General features: G+C 42.7%; 1 protein-coding gene across 12 annotated transcripts in view; it reads right to left on the bottom strand.

Moving 5' to 3' along the window:
* Window positions 1–17598, bottom strand: part of KALRN (kalirin RhoGEF kinase) — a 532514-nt gene that overhangs the window by 212531 nt on the left and 302385 nt on the right. For all 12 annotated transcript variants that reach the window (XM_087734558.1, XM_087734567.1, XM_087734559.1 and 9 more), the window contains one exon: window positions 9499–9690. In XM_087734558.1, the coding sequence (XP_087590684.1) occupies window positions 9499–9690 (192 nt within the window). The remainder of the gene's footprint in view (window positions 1–9498; window positions 9691–17598) is intronic.

Below are 17598 nucleotides of genomic sequence, written 5' to 3'. Positions count from 1 at the left end.
CGTATTTCAACATTTTCCAAAGTCACATTCAAGGTCTCATGGAAATGTCAACAGAAACATAGAAAAGAATGTATGTAATGATGAGCTGTAATGTGACCGCATGCCACCAGCGAAGTGTCACACAATGACAGCATACCTAATAAAATGTGACAAGATGGGATATGACGATATGACTACATATGAAATGCCACAATATGAGACTTCCACGGAAAGATACAGCTGATGAGACACCCTGCTGCAAGAAGTAATGTTGTCAGATAACACCAAACTGCTTGGGAAGAAACGATGAGTGGAAAGAAAGGGAACATTCTGTGAAAAAAACATCTGATCTCTTCCTAACCTCTTTCTTGCTTTTTCCCTTTTCCTCGCCAATTTCTTGACATTCATCCTTGGTTGGGCTGCATCTGGTGCTTCTGTATGCTGACGCTTTTTAATTAGTAACCTTGCCTATGGCAAAAGGATTTGCAATGCCTAGACATCTGATGCTTTTTCCAGGTCCTGCATGGACCAGATTGATATAGCACAAAATAATCTCCTCTCAAGGGAAACGTGATTTGGGTAGCTATGCTTACATCAGGGACTGTGTAGATCCCCAGCCCAAGGTCATGTAAATGTAATTTAGGGACTATTCGCTCTAGGAGAGAAAGTTGGCTTATAACTAAAGAATCAGATGTACATGTTCTGTGCTTCTTCTCCTATCATGAATTGCAAAACCATGTTTCTCTTCTCATATAATTTTAATTCAAGTTATTTGTAATTATGAATCTGGATGTAATTAACTACAGTAATTGTACTAAGCAAATCAAGTTCTGCACTTGATCATACTGATAATAGGCTTGGAGAAGTTCTTCCTACATCAAAAGATTTACACCAGTGTAATACAGTACATTTGGTGCAGGAGGAGCTTTCCATAGCTGTAAATCATACACTACAAATTCAGCAATTTACTTAAAGAAATGCAGGCACCATTACATTTTCCTCTAAATTGTTCACTGGTTCTAAATGTTTCATTACTTCTCAACTTGGAGTTACACTACCTCCTCCCTCTGTGCTTTTTCCAGTGACTGGCCATATCACTTGCAGTCTTACCCTGATCTGCTGCTTTGAGCCTTTTGTGCAACTTTGTGCACTATACCCTAGGAATCTCAGAAATAAATGACTTGTGACAATTCCGAATCATTCTGAAACTTCCTAAGGTTTAAACAAACTGTGGGGACTTTCTCTAACCAGTCTTATTGGATCCATCAACTGGAACCACTGCACTGATACTAACCATTTTAAACTAGCTGCGTAGACTCTGTTGCACACGTGTACTTAAGGCGCAACAGAATTTGTCTTTTGAGTGATGAGTGAATTACAGGAGTGTCACTGTATGGATTTGATAAAGATTTACTCAGTACGCAAATTATGACTGGCACTCGCTGCCCACTCTCTTGCCTTTGTACACAGCAGTAAGAGCTGCAAGCCCACACACTGGAACTGGGAGAAGCTCATCTTCCTCAGCTTCAGAAAATTGGGAAAATGGGCTGTAATATGACTAACAAGAGGGTACTTTATGAGTGTTGGCACATCCTATTTAAAGGTGTTCATAAAACACCCTTCTAGCTGCAGCATGAACCACTGTTATCTGGAGTGCAAGGTATACAGACTGGAGACGCATCCCCATAACACACAAAAAACATGCAAGGGCCCTCAAAAGCCAATGACAATATTTGAGTGAAATCAAGCAGTCAGTCAAAATGCTGGTGAATGACCTGAAAAATGTGGATAGCAAAGCGTGAACTTAAATGCAGTCTGTAGGAATCCTTTGGCTAGCACATGGCAGAATGATGTGAAGTACTTCTCTTCCACGCACCCGCCCTTGCTCTGCTGCAGGCTCGACTTCCTGAGCTTTGGTCTATATGGCAGCATTTACAAATATTTAATTCTTATTACCTTGATCCTGTCTCACAATTTTTTGCCATCACAGATGGCAGAATTTTATTCACTAGCAGTCTGGTCGTGCTTCAAACTCCCCTGCTCAAGAGCAGGATGTGCTGCCAGGATACCGCAGCTCTCTCCATGCCCAAGCTTCTTAATCCTTCATGAAAAAGCCTTGCTTCTAGACAACAAATGGACAGGAAAGAGGGGCACCCCGCACCACCCCAGCTGTCCCGGTTCCTCAGTCCCAGATCTCTGGTAGCTTTACAGACAGATTTTACTCTGCAGACCGATTTCACTCTGCAGAGAAACCATCAACGTGAATGACTGGTGAATGTTTGAATTTTGGTCAAAGCCATAGTCTATGCTCTGGAGTTGGACAGGGATTTGCTCTTATTTTGCTGCTTCATGGTAATTGATTGCTGATAACCCAGAGTGAACTTTTACATAGCTCACACAAAAATAATGCTTGTTAGACCAGCAGAGCCCTCTCCACAGCCCCAATTATCAGAATGATAACAGTAAGATGGCAACGTATCTGTCTTGTCCAAGGCATCTGCCATCCAGGCAAAGGACTGCACACACGTTAACTGTACGTGCAGCTCTGGTAGTTCACTTCTGCCACATCCTCTGCTCTCTGCCTACAAACCCACCTCTGATGGGAATATCAGAATGTTTACAAACTGAGCACTTATTTATTTAAAAAATCAGCATTTACTTAATCCCTTATAAAAGCATTTGCTTTTTTAACCCCCTTTTGTTGCGATTTCTTTGCTTATAATACTCCCCCCATCAAACTACACTGATACAGCTCCCAGCAAAAACAACACTCATACTTGTAAGAGGCATAAATTTAAGGTTTGATGTTTCACAGCCCTGCAGTGAGAGGAGGGGCAGATATTTTCAAAGTCCGATTTTGTGTGCTGCTTTGCATGTATTTCAGCTGTTTGTTTTATCCCATTGAAGGAACAAAATTTCTAGCTTTTGAACAAGACACGTGGTGCTTCATTCTAACCCTGAAATGCGCTGGGATGTGAAATAGCCAGTCAGTGAATATTTTATGTGCAGAGTGCCCGTTTGGGTCATTTTAGTGTTTTATGCTTTCATTGCTTTTTGAATCTGGCCATAATATGAGAAAAGGAACAAAAGGACTGTCCAGGACAGGAGCAGTGTACAAGTATGTAAGACAAATACTTTGTGGTAGACATCTTCAGAGACCAAGACCTTTTCAGGACTTCTAGAAGTTGCCAGCAAGTGGAATTGCTAAACTGATTATCCCCTTCATCACAAGTCTCTATTATCTAGTGAGCAATTGCTCTGAAATGTCAATATTAACAGTTCAAGTCAAACAACAAACTATTAAGTTCCATAACATTAACTTTGAATCCTGGGTCAATTTACAGTGAATGACAGGATCATACAATATATCCCAGAACCACTGTCATGTTTGCCTCATGATTAACTTTGATTCATTCTGTCAACTGTTTTGACAAAAGTCAACAGCAGCAGACCGTAGCCCCATGAGCTTTCTGCTCCTTGCTTCCCAGCAACTCTGACACAACGTGAGGGCCAAGCCCTGTCAAAATTAGTGACCTACACTGCAATGATCTCCTAATCACGATATTCAAACGAAGCAGAGAGAATTTAATTTCACAGGCCTTGGCTATCAAGTAAAATTAAGTTAGCTGGGCCTGTAATATAACACTGTTACTGTTCCTAACTGACAGGGTAAACCCACTCCCATTATTCACTTGAGTAACCCCACGGATATCTACGGGGTGACCAAGGTGACCTGCTGAACACAAATAATTTAGGTCTATATAGGAAGCTGCCTGACACTTAATGGCCCAGGACTTTGCTCTCAGTTTCTCATGGCCTTATCAGACAAGCTGTTCAGAGTGAAACTTTCCATACCAGGTATCTGCCTAAGGCTGAACTTGATGAATTTTGAGGTAAAAGGTCCAGAATGAGAGGAAGGGGAAAAAGGACTGACTTTGCCTGTGTTAGGAAAGGAGTCTTATTTCTGCTCACATGAGATGCTCCAGACTCTCCACGCTTTTAAGCAAGAGTTTGAAATTTTGCAGAGTTTAGCCTTGATGTCAAGAATACACATTATGTCATCCCTGTGAAAATTTGCCCGAATTTGGTCACTCAGAAGACCTCTGCCAAGTTCCAGTTTGCACATGTTCAGTAAGAACCTGTTAAGAGTTTGGCAGCTCATTTTTCTCAAAATTAAGTATTTCCTGAGCACACTCATCCCCCCGTTCTGTGGGCCAGGTAGACCTGGCAGGCTCCACATGGAACTGCAAGCACCAAGCACTTCATCCTATTGCTCTTCTGACCTGCTAAGGGCCAACAAAGCACAGGGTACATGGCCTGAAACCACACTACTGCCTCTCCTGCTTTTTGCTGCTGTCTTGCAGGACTCATGGCAACACAAAGGTGGTATAAGAAACCTAGAGGTGGTAAAACATGCTTTTCATGCCCCAAAGAAATATGAAGCAATTGCAGAATTGCTTTGTAGTTCAGGTAAGAACCATGTACTGTAAATGGATCTAAATTCAGTGAAGATCCTTCTTGTTCTTAAATTAGCAACTTCATTACCAGCCGACAAAACAGGTAACACAACAAACCTTTACTTCGGTTACATAGAGAATACACTGAGGTACATATACTTGGTCTTAAACACCTACATTAATCCTAAAAACTTAAAATCCTGTGGATGAAGCCAAGAATTTATTTGCATGTAGATATCACACACAGCTATCTATGTGTAGCCTCATCTCAACACTTACTTGACAAAAGTAATTCCCTGGCCTTTCTATACTGTTGTTTAAATCCCCAGCACTGAAGCTGTATCAGAAACTGCTGGTAGCAGTACTTCCTGCCACTTTAAGCCAGGCAAAACAAAACTATGATTGCTAAACAGAGAAGAAAATTTTTATGGCAAGTAAAGACATTTACAAGATGCTAAGTCATCATTTAATTATGGCTAATAAGAGGATTCTAAAAGTTTTTAATGATACAGAAATGGTGACAGTGTCTTTTGTATCTACACTTTTATGCTTGGAATTGTAAAGTACACTTTAGAACCGTAAGTATGAAACTGTGAGACCAATGTAAAATATTAAGATTCAGGCAATGAATTACAAGATATTTTTGTTTTTCTTTGCCTTGAGGTTTTTGAGTCTTCAGGGTGTAATTTTATCACATCTGCAACCTCTTCTCCAGGACACTCAAAAACTATTCTCTTTTAAACAAAATGAAATGACAGACAAGAATCCTGTATCATCATTTGATCCTAGCAGCTGAGAGCTCACAGAAAAAAAACAACTATCATGAGATTTGTGATAAAACTGCAAGATCTGACAATCCTGCCAATAATTGATTCAGATCTGAAGAAAGAACCTGAATTCAACCACACTTAACCCTGAGAGAAATTATTTGGGTACAAGTCTGTTGAATGCATTTACCCCACTGATAATAATTTATAACTTTACCCTGCCATACAGACAATTGGATTTGATTCCCAAGGTACTAGGTTTCTGCTCACACCATCAGGAATGCCTTGGCCTAAAAGGGTATGAAAATATTGACTATAAACTAAGAAAGCATAATGAATACTGTAGGACAGTGGGACACACATCTCTTTTACAGGCATAGCAATAGGACAACTACATTACTCACGAGTTACGATATTAACAATCACTTAGGGGACTGCTCTATATTTATGCCTCTAAAATGTTTTACCATACCAGAAAGTCATCATTTCAGCCTATTGCATGTATACTTAAGTAAGGCCACTTAAAAAAAAACCAAAAAACCCCAAAATTATTGTTATGCTTAATTGACAGTCTTTTTGATATTCCTTCAACTGTATAAGTCAGTGTTTAGCAGAAGGAATCCTCTTATAATGTTTTCACATGAAATGAGCAGTGATTCAAGTCTACTGTAGTATAAAAAAGCCACTCAACTTTCATTGCTCATGGGATATCTGGATTTAAATGACTCCCTAACTCAACATTATATATTGTCCTGAAGAAATTCTAGCAACACAGATTACAAAAGTAAACATTTTTTGGACAAGATTGCTTTTTCAAAATGGGAGCTGTGAAAAGTTTCTCAGGTGCTGGGAATCTGAGTAGTCACAGGTGGAGATGAAGAGGTGGGCAGAGTACAGGTGAAGCAGTGAGAAGTTCACAATCAATGCACTCATCCACGCCTGGGAATTATCGCATCAGAAACGCAATTCATCTGTTCTAGGAAGACTGTCAGAGGCAACATGTTCATTGCAGGAAGATATTTAGAATATTTCCATTAAAAACATGTCAGTAAAACCAATTCTTTCCACTTAATTCTCCCTTTCACCAGTTCTGTCTCAGTAGATTAATATATCAAGAAATAATGAGAATTTGGAAAACTTAGATGAAAAAACACATCTAGGCCATAGTTTCCTGCATTATTGCCAAGAAAACATGAAGGGAACTGTTTATTCCTTTCCAAGGACATAAGAGAAACAGTTGTTAATAGTTTAAGAAGTGGTTTTAAGAACTACAAAGAGTGAAATGAATAATGATGGTTATTATTAAGTAACTAATAATGCCTTCTAGAATAATGCAAAATATGTCAGGTGTTAAACATGTTAACATGCCAGCCAAACTACTTTCTCCTCATGCCAAAACACTCTCAGCTGATGGGTTTGGATGGGCATAGTACAGTCCACCATCAGGCACAGCATGGCGGGTAGAAGGGGCAAGGTTAATCAGGGAGGCATGTGTCAGCGCTGTAACTGGAATGCCTCCCGGTAAAACAGCAGCAATGGATCTCAGCTCTCCCTGTATTTTACTGCTGCAGCAAAAGGATTTTTTGCCTTGACATCTGCTAGAATTTAAATCTGACTCCGGACTCTTCAACTCAACTAAAACCGTTAATGACTCAAAGGGAATTCGGTGTGATTTTAAAATTGGAATCTAATTTAAACTGACTTTAAAATTGGAATCTAATGTTATCTTTGTTGTTTGGGACTGAAATCCCAGCAAATACAGTGAATTTCTTTTTAAGCAGTTTCATCAAATGAGCAAGGATGGTGCAGATCTGACCTGGACAAGTGGGTGAGTGGCTAGAGAAAGAACTTGCATTTGGTCCAGCCCAGCTCTGTAGGCTGGGAGGTCTCACCAGGGCTAAGCACATTCCCTAGTCAGAGCCCATGGAGGAACCGACGGAGACCAGTTGTTATGAAACAGAGAAAGGACATAATACTATCATAGGCATGGTGGCGAAGGAAGGACATTTGTATTTCTTCATTTTTGAGGAATCCAGCGGTCTGTTTTATATTTATATTGACAATTACATTGGTTAACTCGCCATTTTACAATATACGTGAAGGGCCAAGCAAGGCCAAGCAATGAGTCATTTCTACTTGAGTCCATCTATTTATAGCATAAAAAGGCAAATACAGATCGAAACATGTGCTAAGGCTCTCTTGTTGTAAGGCTTTGCCCTTTGCACCAGGTCCCGCCTGACAGTCTTTGGTTACTTCACTGTGTCTGTGGGGATCCCCACAGCTGGCAGACAAATCCTAAAACCGCAGTGATTTCCTCCCTTATTATTTTTGGCAAAAGAATGAGGTATTGGGCTGTGTGACTCCCACCAGTGCAGACACGTGTCACTGAAGGAGGCAGGTAGTGACACACAATAAAGTTCAGTGAACCTGCAGAAAACCAGAGTGTTTGGCCCCCAGAGGAGTGGATTAACACAGGCGTGAGGAAGTGAAAACTTCCTCTCTCTTGCAGCGCTACCGTGCATCCTCCAACTTTGGGGCACTGCTTGAGACTGCAATAACTTTGGCAGCCTCTTTGTACCCAACCCAAAGGCTGTCATTCATTTTGATGAATGTGGATTCCTGCGTCCACCCTGACTTTGCTGATGTCCCAGTGTTATGCTACAGCTCCCTCATCTGTCCCTTGAGAGAGAGAGGCACCTGGAGCCTCTCCACTCTGGATCTCCCTAAAACTGACAGCAAGTACTTATTGAGCTTTCAAAAAAGGCATCACAGCACCAGTATGTCCCATGGGTAAATGTCAATGAGGCAGAGGTTTAGGGTTTACTATCTAGTAAACAGCATTGATGCTGTCACAAAAGACTGGTTTTTCAATAGTTAAAAAAAAAAAAAAAAAGTGCAGTTTTATACATCTGCATTTCTATACACCAAAACAGAGCTCGTTAAAACCAGGTGAGTGGAGCAGGCAAATTCCCTTCTTGTTGAAGAAGGGTAGAAGTGAGTACAGTGCACTGCAATCCAAAACCCTTCACACAGGGAAGCTCTAGTTCCCAAACCCAAATTAGGCTACACAGTACCAGTAATCATCAGAAGAAACTTAGATGATAGAAAACATATTATACTGATAACTTCCTGGAGCCATGCCTATCTTTGTGTTACTAGTCACCACCTGAATAGGTGAAACGAGGTTAATCATAGTAGGAAATTGTTCTGAAATAATTTTGACTGAGGAAATAACGAATTAAGTTTCCCCTGTGGCAAACAAGCATAGCTGCAAGCATTTGAGCTACTCTGGAAACAATAGTACTATTCACAACCTTAAAGTAACTAGATTTTAGTATATTACAGAGACAGGATGTGAAAGCAAAAACCTTCATATATCAACAGCTATAACGGACACACTGTAACTCCAACTGTCTTCCACATATATATGAACATGTACATACACCTTCTATTTAAGGACACTCCCCAACACACTGAAGCCTGCTATACTCAACTTGTTTGTAACATGTAAATCAACAAACACAGGCAAAGCTTTCTGCTTCTAAGAGCATCTTTCTGATCAAGTGTGCTTTTGCAAACAGATGCTGCAGAGCATGAAAACAACCATTCTGACTAATTCCATCTCTCTCAGCAGAAACCCTATCTTTAAAAGTCACTCATCACTGAATGGCCTTTGGTCTGCAGAAAAATGTGAAGTATGCTTTAATTACATCCCCAGTGGCCTCCCATTTGATGTCCTGTCCACTGTGTCTCTGTCGAGACAGCCTTATCTCTGGATATTTTTCAATTACTCTAAACAGGTCCTCACTGATTCACTGTATCAGTATGTGGCTATTTGTTCTTTAATCCTAATTTTGAAATGTGAAGGTTGCCTCATTAAACAATGTAAGATTTCCAGTAACACTTAATAATAATGGTTACATTAATTAACATTACATTCAAATGGAATCCCTCTGAGGATACATGTCACACCGCTAGCATGTTTATACCTAATATGTTAATATCAACTCATGTTCTTACAAGAGAATTCTTGCTTTATAACAATACATTCTAGTTGTGAATTAAGTACCACTTGACATGTTAGATATGCTGTCCCTATATTTTAGTGTACTATATCACTTGTATGTTTCATTCACATTTTGTTTCCTCTTTACAGCAGTTAGTCATATGCATCAAACAAACTGCATATCAGCCCTGCGCGATGAAGATGCCTTTTCTATGTCATCTGAGTTTTCAGAGTCAGCCTCTTGCAGCACTCTGCAATACACAGAAAAATTCCTTCATGCACATCTTACCTCTTTGGTGTGGGTATGGAAGGAGACTGACATGTCCAAGAGAAGTTTCCTCTGTTCCACCCTCCGGACAAAGTCCTGAATCCGTACTTCCAGATGCCGGGCTGCTTTATAGATCTCTTCAGGGTCACATTCCCCAGTCTGAGCCAACTGCTCTGCAGCCTCCAAAAGCTTGTCTGCATTGGTGTATGTATTCTACCAGCAAACAAAGCAAGAAACAGAGTATGAGTAATACAACTGTGGCAAGTAAACCCCTGAAACAGGCTGTTTATACTTCCAAAGGCATGAAAGCAAGTGATTACCAGAGTTTTAAAACAATAGTAATAATTCCTACTGGCACTGCTGCCATCTGTGAAAGGAGAATGTATAAAGCCACATAGACTAATCCGTGAGTACACATGAAATAATTTCTTATTTGAAACACACCATCCCAGCCCAATCCTGCCAGACACAGCAACAGAACTGTGCACTTGTTTATTTCCAAGTCCCCTGGAATTTCTCAGAGAGAATGTAATGAAGCAAGTGGGACTAACCACCTCACAAGCCTACAGTGCCTCACGTGACACTCGGCTACAAGCTCGTTGCAAAGGCCTCCCAACGGCTCTCACGTTACAGCATGTAATCATGTTTGCCAGAGATGTCTCAGCTTCAAGAAACATGGGCCTTTCATTGGCTTTTGTGAGATAACTTGAGAATACTGTGTCTTTGAGTTCCTTCTACATTTTTTTCCTTTCGTCTACTGTTCTGCATCATATTTCTAAACGGAGTAAGTCTATTTGATCAGCTTGCAGCTGCCAATATGTAATGCTCAGATTGCTTTGGAGAAGTATCACTTCCAGTCTGTCCAAGGTATGTACCTGCCCTCCATTACATAAGAATTTGAACCCTTCACCATTCTGAGTAGATTTACCCCACAGCCACAGCCTTTGCAATATAAGATATATTATGCCTACTTTACAGAGAGGGAACTGAAGAACATGGAAGCTAAGTGATGTATCTAAGATGTGCCAGACTGTGGAGGAACAGAGGTGAATTCCATCAAACTTTTCTCAGTTTTCAGACGACCTGTCCATCCTTTGTCTCCCCCTTTCACGTTTCTGGAAAACGCCACTGAGCTAATACACCAGAGAGTCTCAATAAGAGCAGAAATGGAAAGGGAGTGCAGTCATCTTCTCCATAGCCATGGAGCTATGGTTTAGTCAGCTATGTTTAGCTAACTAGCCAGCCCTTGCTGTCATAGAAAAGCTTTCCTTACTCAAGCTGAGGCCAATAACTCTGTGGCATTTAACACTTGACAAAAATAAGGAGAGACAAAGATATCAGCTTAAGGGTATTTCCAGTACTGGGTGAGATCTTCAGAAATGCTCGGCGTTGGCCTAAGACTGCTCCCACTGGGAATTTTAACCTCCCCATCAAGAGAAGCAAAATTGTAGCACTTTCCTTTTCAAAATCCTACTGAGAATCCCCCTCAGTTTAAAAATGCATTAACTTTATACATACACACAAAATACGTTTGAACACTGTGGAAATATGTGTACTTCTGAGCATTCAAGGAACACTGTCAAACATAAAAGCCATGAATCAAGTCATGTTGTTCTTACTTAAATAATATCCTGCTGCAGTCAATAGTTGCTGCTGGAGAAAATACTCAATAGAAAGATGGAACACTGGCCTCCAAGTGTTTAATGGGGGAAAATATTTCCAGTCATAAAAAGCAGAAAGAAAACAGCTCATTCACTGTTCATTTTCCCAGTTTCTGAGGGCTGACTATAAATACACAGTATTTGCATTTCTCCTTTTGAACTGTGAAGAACATATTCTAGACAGTTTTGTTACCAATAGTAAATTTTTATTCCCTCACTTTCAGGCCACTGCTATAATGGTTAGGCTGTTAACAGTGGCAAAATATTGTGTTTTAATAATCATTTTTTGGAAACCTCTTTAGCTGAGAATTTGTAAAAAATGTTCCATTTAATATGATCTGAATTAGGGTCCAGTTTCACTTAACAGCATCCTTTCTGAATGATCCTCTTCCAATAGCATTTGGAGCAAATGCCAAAGCTAGCACTATTTTTCAAAGTCTACTCCACTCTAGGGTTTTTCACACATTACCACTGCAACAGCTCAAACGCCAGTCCAGATCCCTGGGAAGAAAGCTGTCCCTGCTTTTATTTATAATATTTAGTATACTTTTAAATGCATTCACTCTCTGCTTATGGCACAGATTCGAGACACAAACACCTTTACTGAGATACAGTATGAATACAGCTTTGCTGCATTTGTCCCTAGCACGCTTATGTTCATCTCTGCTGAAAACCATTACAAGTTTACCGACTCCAACATGTGATGTACCTAATTACATCTAGATGAGGTCCGTTCACCAATACGATAATCAGATATTTACCACGGATGGTATTTACACTGCATGGTGAAAAGAGTGTAGGCTGAGCCCTAGACTATGGAGCAAAGAAGAGTGCAGATTGGCCTCAACAGAGGCAGTAAAGGGTGTAGCGGTCCTGCAGCAAACCCTTTGTATTACACAAGGTTCTCCAAAGGCAAAGGGGATTTTCTCCAAGGAAGGTGGCTGGATGTGGAAGGAGGCACATGCAGCGTTCCCCCCGGGCTGTGCCAGACATTGTCAGCACACAGTGATGCTTGCCTGAAGCATTCATACCTAATCTTGGACACGTTTGCTTAAATGTGTCGTGCACAACAAGCCTGAACACAGCATATTTTAAGTATGGCGAATTTTTTGTTCACCTCTTTGTCTATCTTTGTCCACTGAGTTCCCAGGTAAGTGTTTGGGTTTTAAAAACAGGTGCAGTTTACGATAGGAAAAACACTAATGGCTTTATCCCTGTCATTCTAGAAGGAAGGCCTGGTGCTGAGAGATTTCCAGCTCACTGTTTCAGATTTAAGAAGTTTAGATACATTTCAGACAAGCAACCACATTTGGGAGTTAACCACACTTGCCTTGAACTTCAGAGTTTGATGTGTTCATGAAAGGATTGTCATCTACTGTCAGACAAGATACAAACACAGCTCAGGCCAAATAAGCTACAGGTCAGTTATTTAGTGAGGGCTTGCTCTACTTTTGTTCTGTTCATTTGCTTCAAGTGCACATAAATCATATCAGAAGTTGTTACGCATACCAAATATTATCACATACATCTATTTCTCTACACGTGCTGAACTAAAGCTATGTTGAACCTGAGAGCTTCATCCTGGTTGGTACTGTAATGCTGCTCTGCTTGCCTGCTTCATATATTTTCATCCTGAGCTCGCTCTCTTGCTAGTAAGCTCTTCACAGTACAGACCCTTATTTCATTTCTTTGAAGCACTTTGTACTTTCTTTGGTGTTAACATAACCCTGGATCAGGGAGGGTGGGAATCCAAGAGAGAATTAAGTCTCATGATGAAAAAAGGCATATAATGCCTCCTTGTCCTGCTATCCCCAGCCAGAAGAGGTTACCTCAGATTCCCAGCCCTTCTGAGATCTGGAAGGATCTACCAGGAGCACAGGATCTAGGTACATCTCCAAACTGGCATTAAAATTCAAAACTTTCATAGAATCGTTAAGGTTAGAAAAGACCTTTAAGATCATCGAGTCCAACCGTTAACCTAGCACTGCCAAGACCACCACTAAACCATGTCCTCGAGCACCATGTCTACCCTTCTTTTAAATACCTCCAGGGATGGAGACTCAACCTCTTCCCTGGGCAGCCTGTTCCAGTGCTTGACTACCCTTTCGGTGAAGAAGTTTTTCCTAATATCCAACCTAAACCTCCCCTGGCGCAGCTTGAGGCCGTTTCCTCTCATCCTATCACTTGTTACTTGGCAGAAGAGACCGACCCCCACCTCGCTACAGCCTCCTTTCAGGTAGTTGTAGAGAGCGATAAGGTCTCCCCTCAGCCTCCTCTTCTCCAGACTAAACAACCCCAGCTCCCTCAGCCGCTCCTCATAAGACTTGTGCTCCAGACCCTTCACCAGCTTCGTTGCCCGTCTCTGGACACGCTCCAGCACCTCCATGTCCTTCTTGGAGTGAGGAACCCAAAACTGAACACAGCACTCGAGGTGCGACCTCACCAGCACCGAGTACAGGGAGACAATCACCTCCCTGGTCCTGCTGGCCATGCTATTCCTGATACAAGCCAAGATGCCATTGGCCCTCTTGGCCACCTGAGCACACTGCTGGCTCGTGTTCAAGCGGCTGTCCACCAACACCCCCAGGTTCTTTTCCGCCAGGCAGCTCTCCAGCCACTCCTCCCCCAGCCTGTAGCGTTGCATGGGGTTGTTGTGACCCAAGTGCAGGACCCGGCACTGAGCCTTGTTGAACCTCATACAGCTGGCCCCGGCCCATCGATCCAGCCTGTCCAGGTCCCTCTGTAGGGCCTTCCTACCCTCCTGCAGATCAACACTTCCACCCAACTTGATGTCATCTGCAAACTTACTGAGGGTGCACTTGATGCCCTCATCCAGACCATCAGTGAAGATATTGAACAGGACCGGCCCCAACACTGAGCCCTAGGGAACACCACTTGTGACCGGCCGCCAACTGGATTTGACTCCATTCACCACCACTCTCTGGCCTCGGCCGTCCAGCCAGTTTTTAACCCAGCGCAGAGTGCACCCATCCAAGCCATGAGCAGCCAGCTTCTCCAGCAGAATGCTGTGGGAGACAGTGTCAAAGGCTTTATTAAAGTCCAGGTAGACAACATCCACAGCCTTCCCCTCACCCATTAAGCGGGTCACCTTGCCATAGAAGGAGACCAGGTTAGTGAAGCAGGACCTCCCTTTCATAAACCAATGCTGGCTGAGCCTGATCCCCGAGTTGTCCCACATGTGCCGCATAATGGCACTCAAGATGATCTGCTCCATGACCTTTCCTGGCACCGAGGTCAGGCTGACAGGCCTGTAGTTCCCTGGATCCTCCTTCCGACCCTTCTTGTAGAGGGGCGGCACATTTGCTAACTTCCAGTCATCTGGGACCTCCCCGGTTGGCCAGGACTGCTGATAAATGATGGAGAGTGGCTTGGCAAGCTCCTCTGCCAGCTCCTTCAGTATCCTCGGGTGGATCCTGTCTGCCCCATAGACTTGTGAGCATTCAGGTGGAGGAGCAGGTCGGTGACTGCCACCTCTTCAACAACTGGGACTTCGTTCTGCATCCTATCTCCATCTCCCAGCTCAGGGGCCTGAAAACCCTGAGGATGACCAGTCTGACTATTAAAGACTGAGGCAAAGAAGGCATTAAGTACCTCAGCCTTCTCCTCATCCTTCATGGCAATGTTTCCCTCCACATCCAACAAAGAATGGAGATTCTCCCTGGCCCTCCTTTTGTTGCTGATATATTTGTAAAAACATTTTTTGTTATCTTTAACGGTGGTGGCCAGTTTAAGTTCTAGCTGGGCCTTCGCCTCTCTAATCTCCCTGCATAACCTCACAACATCCTTGTAATCCTCCTGAGTCACCCGCCCCTTCTTCCAAAGGTGGTAGGCGCTCTCTCTCTCTCTCATGCCGGTCTTCTCCCCCGCCTCCTCGTCTTACGGCACATGGGGACGGCCTGCTCCTGCTCCTGCTCCTTTAAGACTTCCTTCTTGAATAACATCCAGCCTTCCTGGACTCCTTTGCCCTTCAGGACTGCCTCCCAAGGGACTCAGCTGACCAGACTCCTAAACAATCCAAAGTCTGCCCTTCTGATGTTCAAGGTAGCAGTTTTGCTGACCCCCTTCCTTACTTCTCTAAGAATTGACAACCCTATCATTTCATGGTCGCTGAGCCCAAGACAGCCTCCGACCACCAGTTTGCCCACCAGGCCTTCTCTGTTCGTAAACACCAGGTCCAGCGGGGCACCCCCCCAGTTGGCTCGCTTACCAACTGTGTCAGGAAGTTATCTCCCACACACTCCAGGAACCTCCTAGACTGCTTTCTCTCTGCTGTGTTGTATTTCCAGCAGATATCTGGTAAGTTGAAGTCTCCCATGAGAAGAAGGGCTAGAGATTATGAGAATTCAGCCAACCGCTTGTAGAATACTTTGTCTGTTTCCTCATCCTGGTTGGGTGGTCTATAACAGACTCCCACCAGGATATCTGCCTTATTAGCTTTCCCTCTGATCTTTACCCATAAGCACTCAACCTTATCATTACCTTCGTTGCGCTCTAGACAATCAAAACACTCTCTAACGTACAAGGCTACCCCACCACCTCTCCTTCCTTGCCTATCCCTTCTAAAGAGCTTGTAGCCATCCATTGCAGCGCTCCAGTTGTGTGAGTCATCCCACCATGTTTCCGTGATGGCGACCACATCATAGTTTTCCTGCCGCGCAATGGCTTCCAGCTCCTCCTGTTCATTGCCCATGCTGTGTGCGTTGGTGTAAATGCACTTCAGTTGGGCTACAGATCTCTTCTCCAACACAGGCATGCCACCCCTAGGCTCATCCCTAACAAGCCTGGTTTTATCCCCTTCCCCCTTCGAATCAGGTTTAAAGCTCTCTCAATGAGGCCTGCTAACTCCTGGGCCAGGATCCTTTTCCCCCTTTGCGACAGGTGAACCCCATCTGTCTCCAGCAGGCCTGGTGCCATGTAAACTGCCCCATGATAGAAAACCCCAAAATTCCACCTCTGGCACCAGCCTCTGAGCCACGTGTTAAGGAGATGGGTCTTCCTGTTCCTCCTGGCTACCGACGGGATGGAGGAAAACACTACCTGTGCTCCTGATCCTTCAAGTAATCATCCCAGTTCTCTCAAGTCCCTTTTGATCGTCTTTGTGCCTCTATCAGCTACCTCATCACTGCCAACCTGAACAACCAATAGTGGATAATAACTGGATGATTTTACTAGCCTAGGGAGCTTCCTAGTAATGTCTCTTATCCTTGCCCCAGGGAGGCAGCAGACTTCCCTATGGGATGGGTCCGGTTGGCATATCAGGCCCTCTGTTCCCCTCAGAAGGGAGTCGCCTATGACAATTACCCTTCTTTTTTTCTTACCAGTGGCCGTTGTAATGCGTGGGGCTGACTGGTTCCCCCTAGTCAACCCCTTGGATGGATCACTGTCCGTATCTTAATCCTCCTGGCCCTCGAGTTCCAGAGCCTCATACCTATTGTGTAAGGGCACCTTTGGAAGAACGTAAGAGCTAAGGCAACCGCAGAAGGAAATTTTTGCTACTAGAAAGACAATAATGGCTGTCCCCTTTTCTGCAAACCACAGACCCATGGAAGGTTTTCTGTGGCATCCTGAGGAAGGTAACACAAAAAATGGCTAACCCCTCCAGAGGGGAGGTCCCATGAAGAATCTATCTTCTACATCTGTGCAAATTAGTTCCTGTCAAAGAATAATAGCGTGAGTTCCACAGAAAAATAACCTAGGAGTTATAAAATGGCTAATCCCTCCAGAGGGGAGGTCCCATGAAGAATCTCTCTTCTACATCTGTGCAAATTAGTTCCTGTCAAAGAATAATAGCATGAGTTCCATAGAAAAATAGCCTAGGAGTTATAAAATGATATGCTGTCTGAAACTTAAGGGGGGTGTGGTATTTTTTCCTAATGTTGCATTAACCCCTGAGAGAACTGTCATGTGTAAACCCTTGAAATTCTCAGTGATCTGCTAACTGGCATTACATACTTCTGCACCGTTTCAAGCACAAAACCACCTTCCATCTCAAATCTCTTAATAATCTTTCTATAATAATCTTTGCATAAACACCTATTTCAATCATAGAATCTGCAATCACAAGAAAATGAAACTGCACCCTTCAGGTTTTAGAATGGAAATGGCTGTAATATATGCTTTTGGAATTAATTTTAGACAGAACCAACAGGCTTTAATATCTCTCCTGTTTCTTGCAAATAACAAAAAAGAAGCACAATTATGGAAAAGAAATAGACTAACAAAACCTATACAACAATCCGTACCATAATTCAGAATCGGACGTGATTGTTGTCTTATCCCATGGCAATATTTACTAACAGGGTTCCCATAACTTTGGTTCATTAATTGTTAACAGTTTGATATTCTGTAACAAGTTGAAAAAAATGGTTTATGAAAAAGCTGATGTGAAATTTCCCTGTTACATTTATCATGCTTTCCTTTGCATTTCAGACCAACAAGC

Source organism: Nipponia nippon, unplaced genomic scaffold (genome assembly GCF_047370975.1).
Source record: "Nipponia nippon isolate SJK-2023a ecotype South Korea unplaced genomic scaffold, ASM4737097v1 scaffold_5, whole genome shotgun sequence".
NCBI lineage: Eukaryota > Metazoa > Chordata > Aves > Pelecaniformes > Threskiornithidae > Nipponia > Nipponia nippon.
This window is presented reverse-complemented; position numbering and strand designations above follow the sequence as displayed.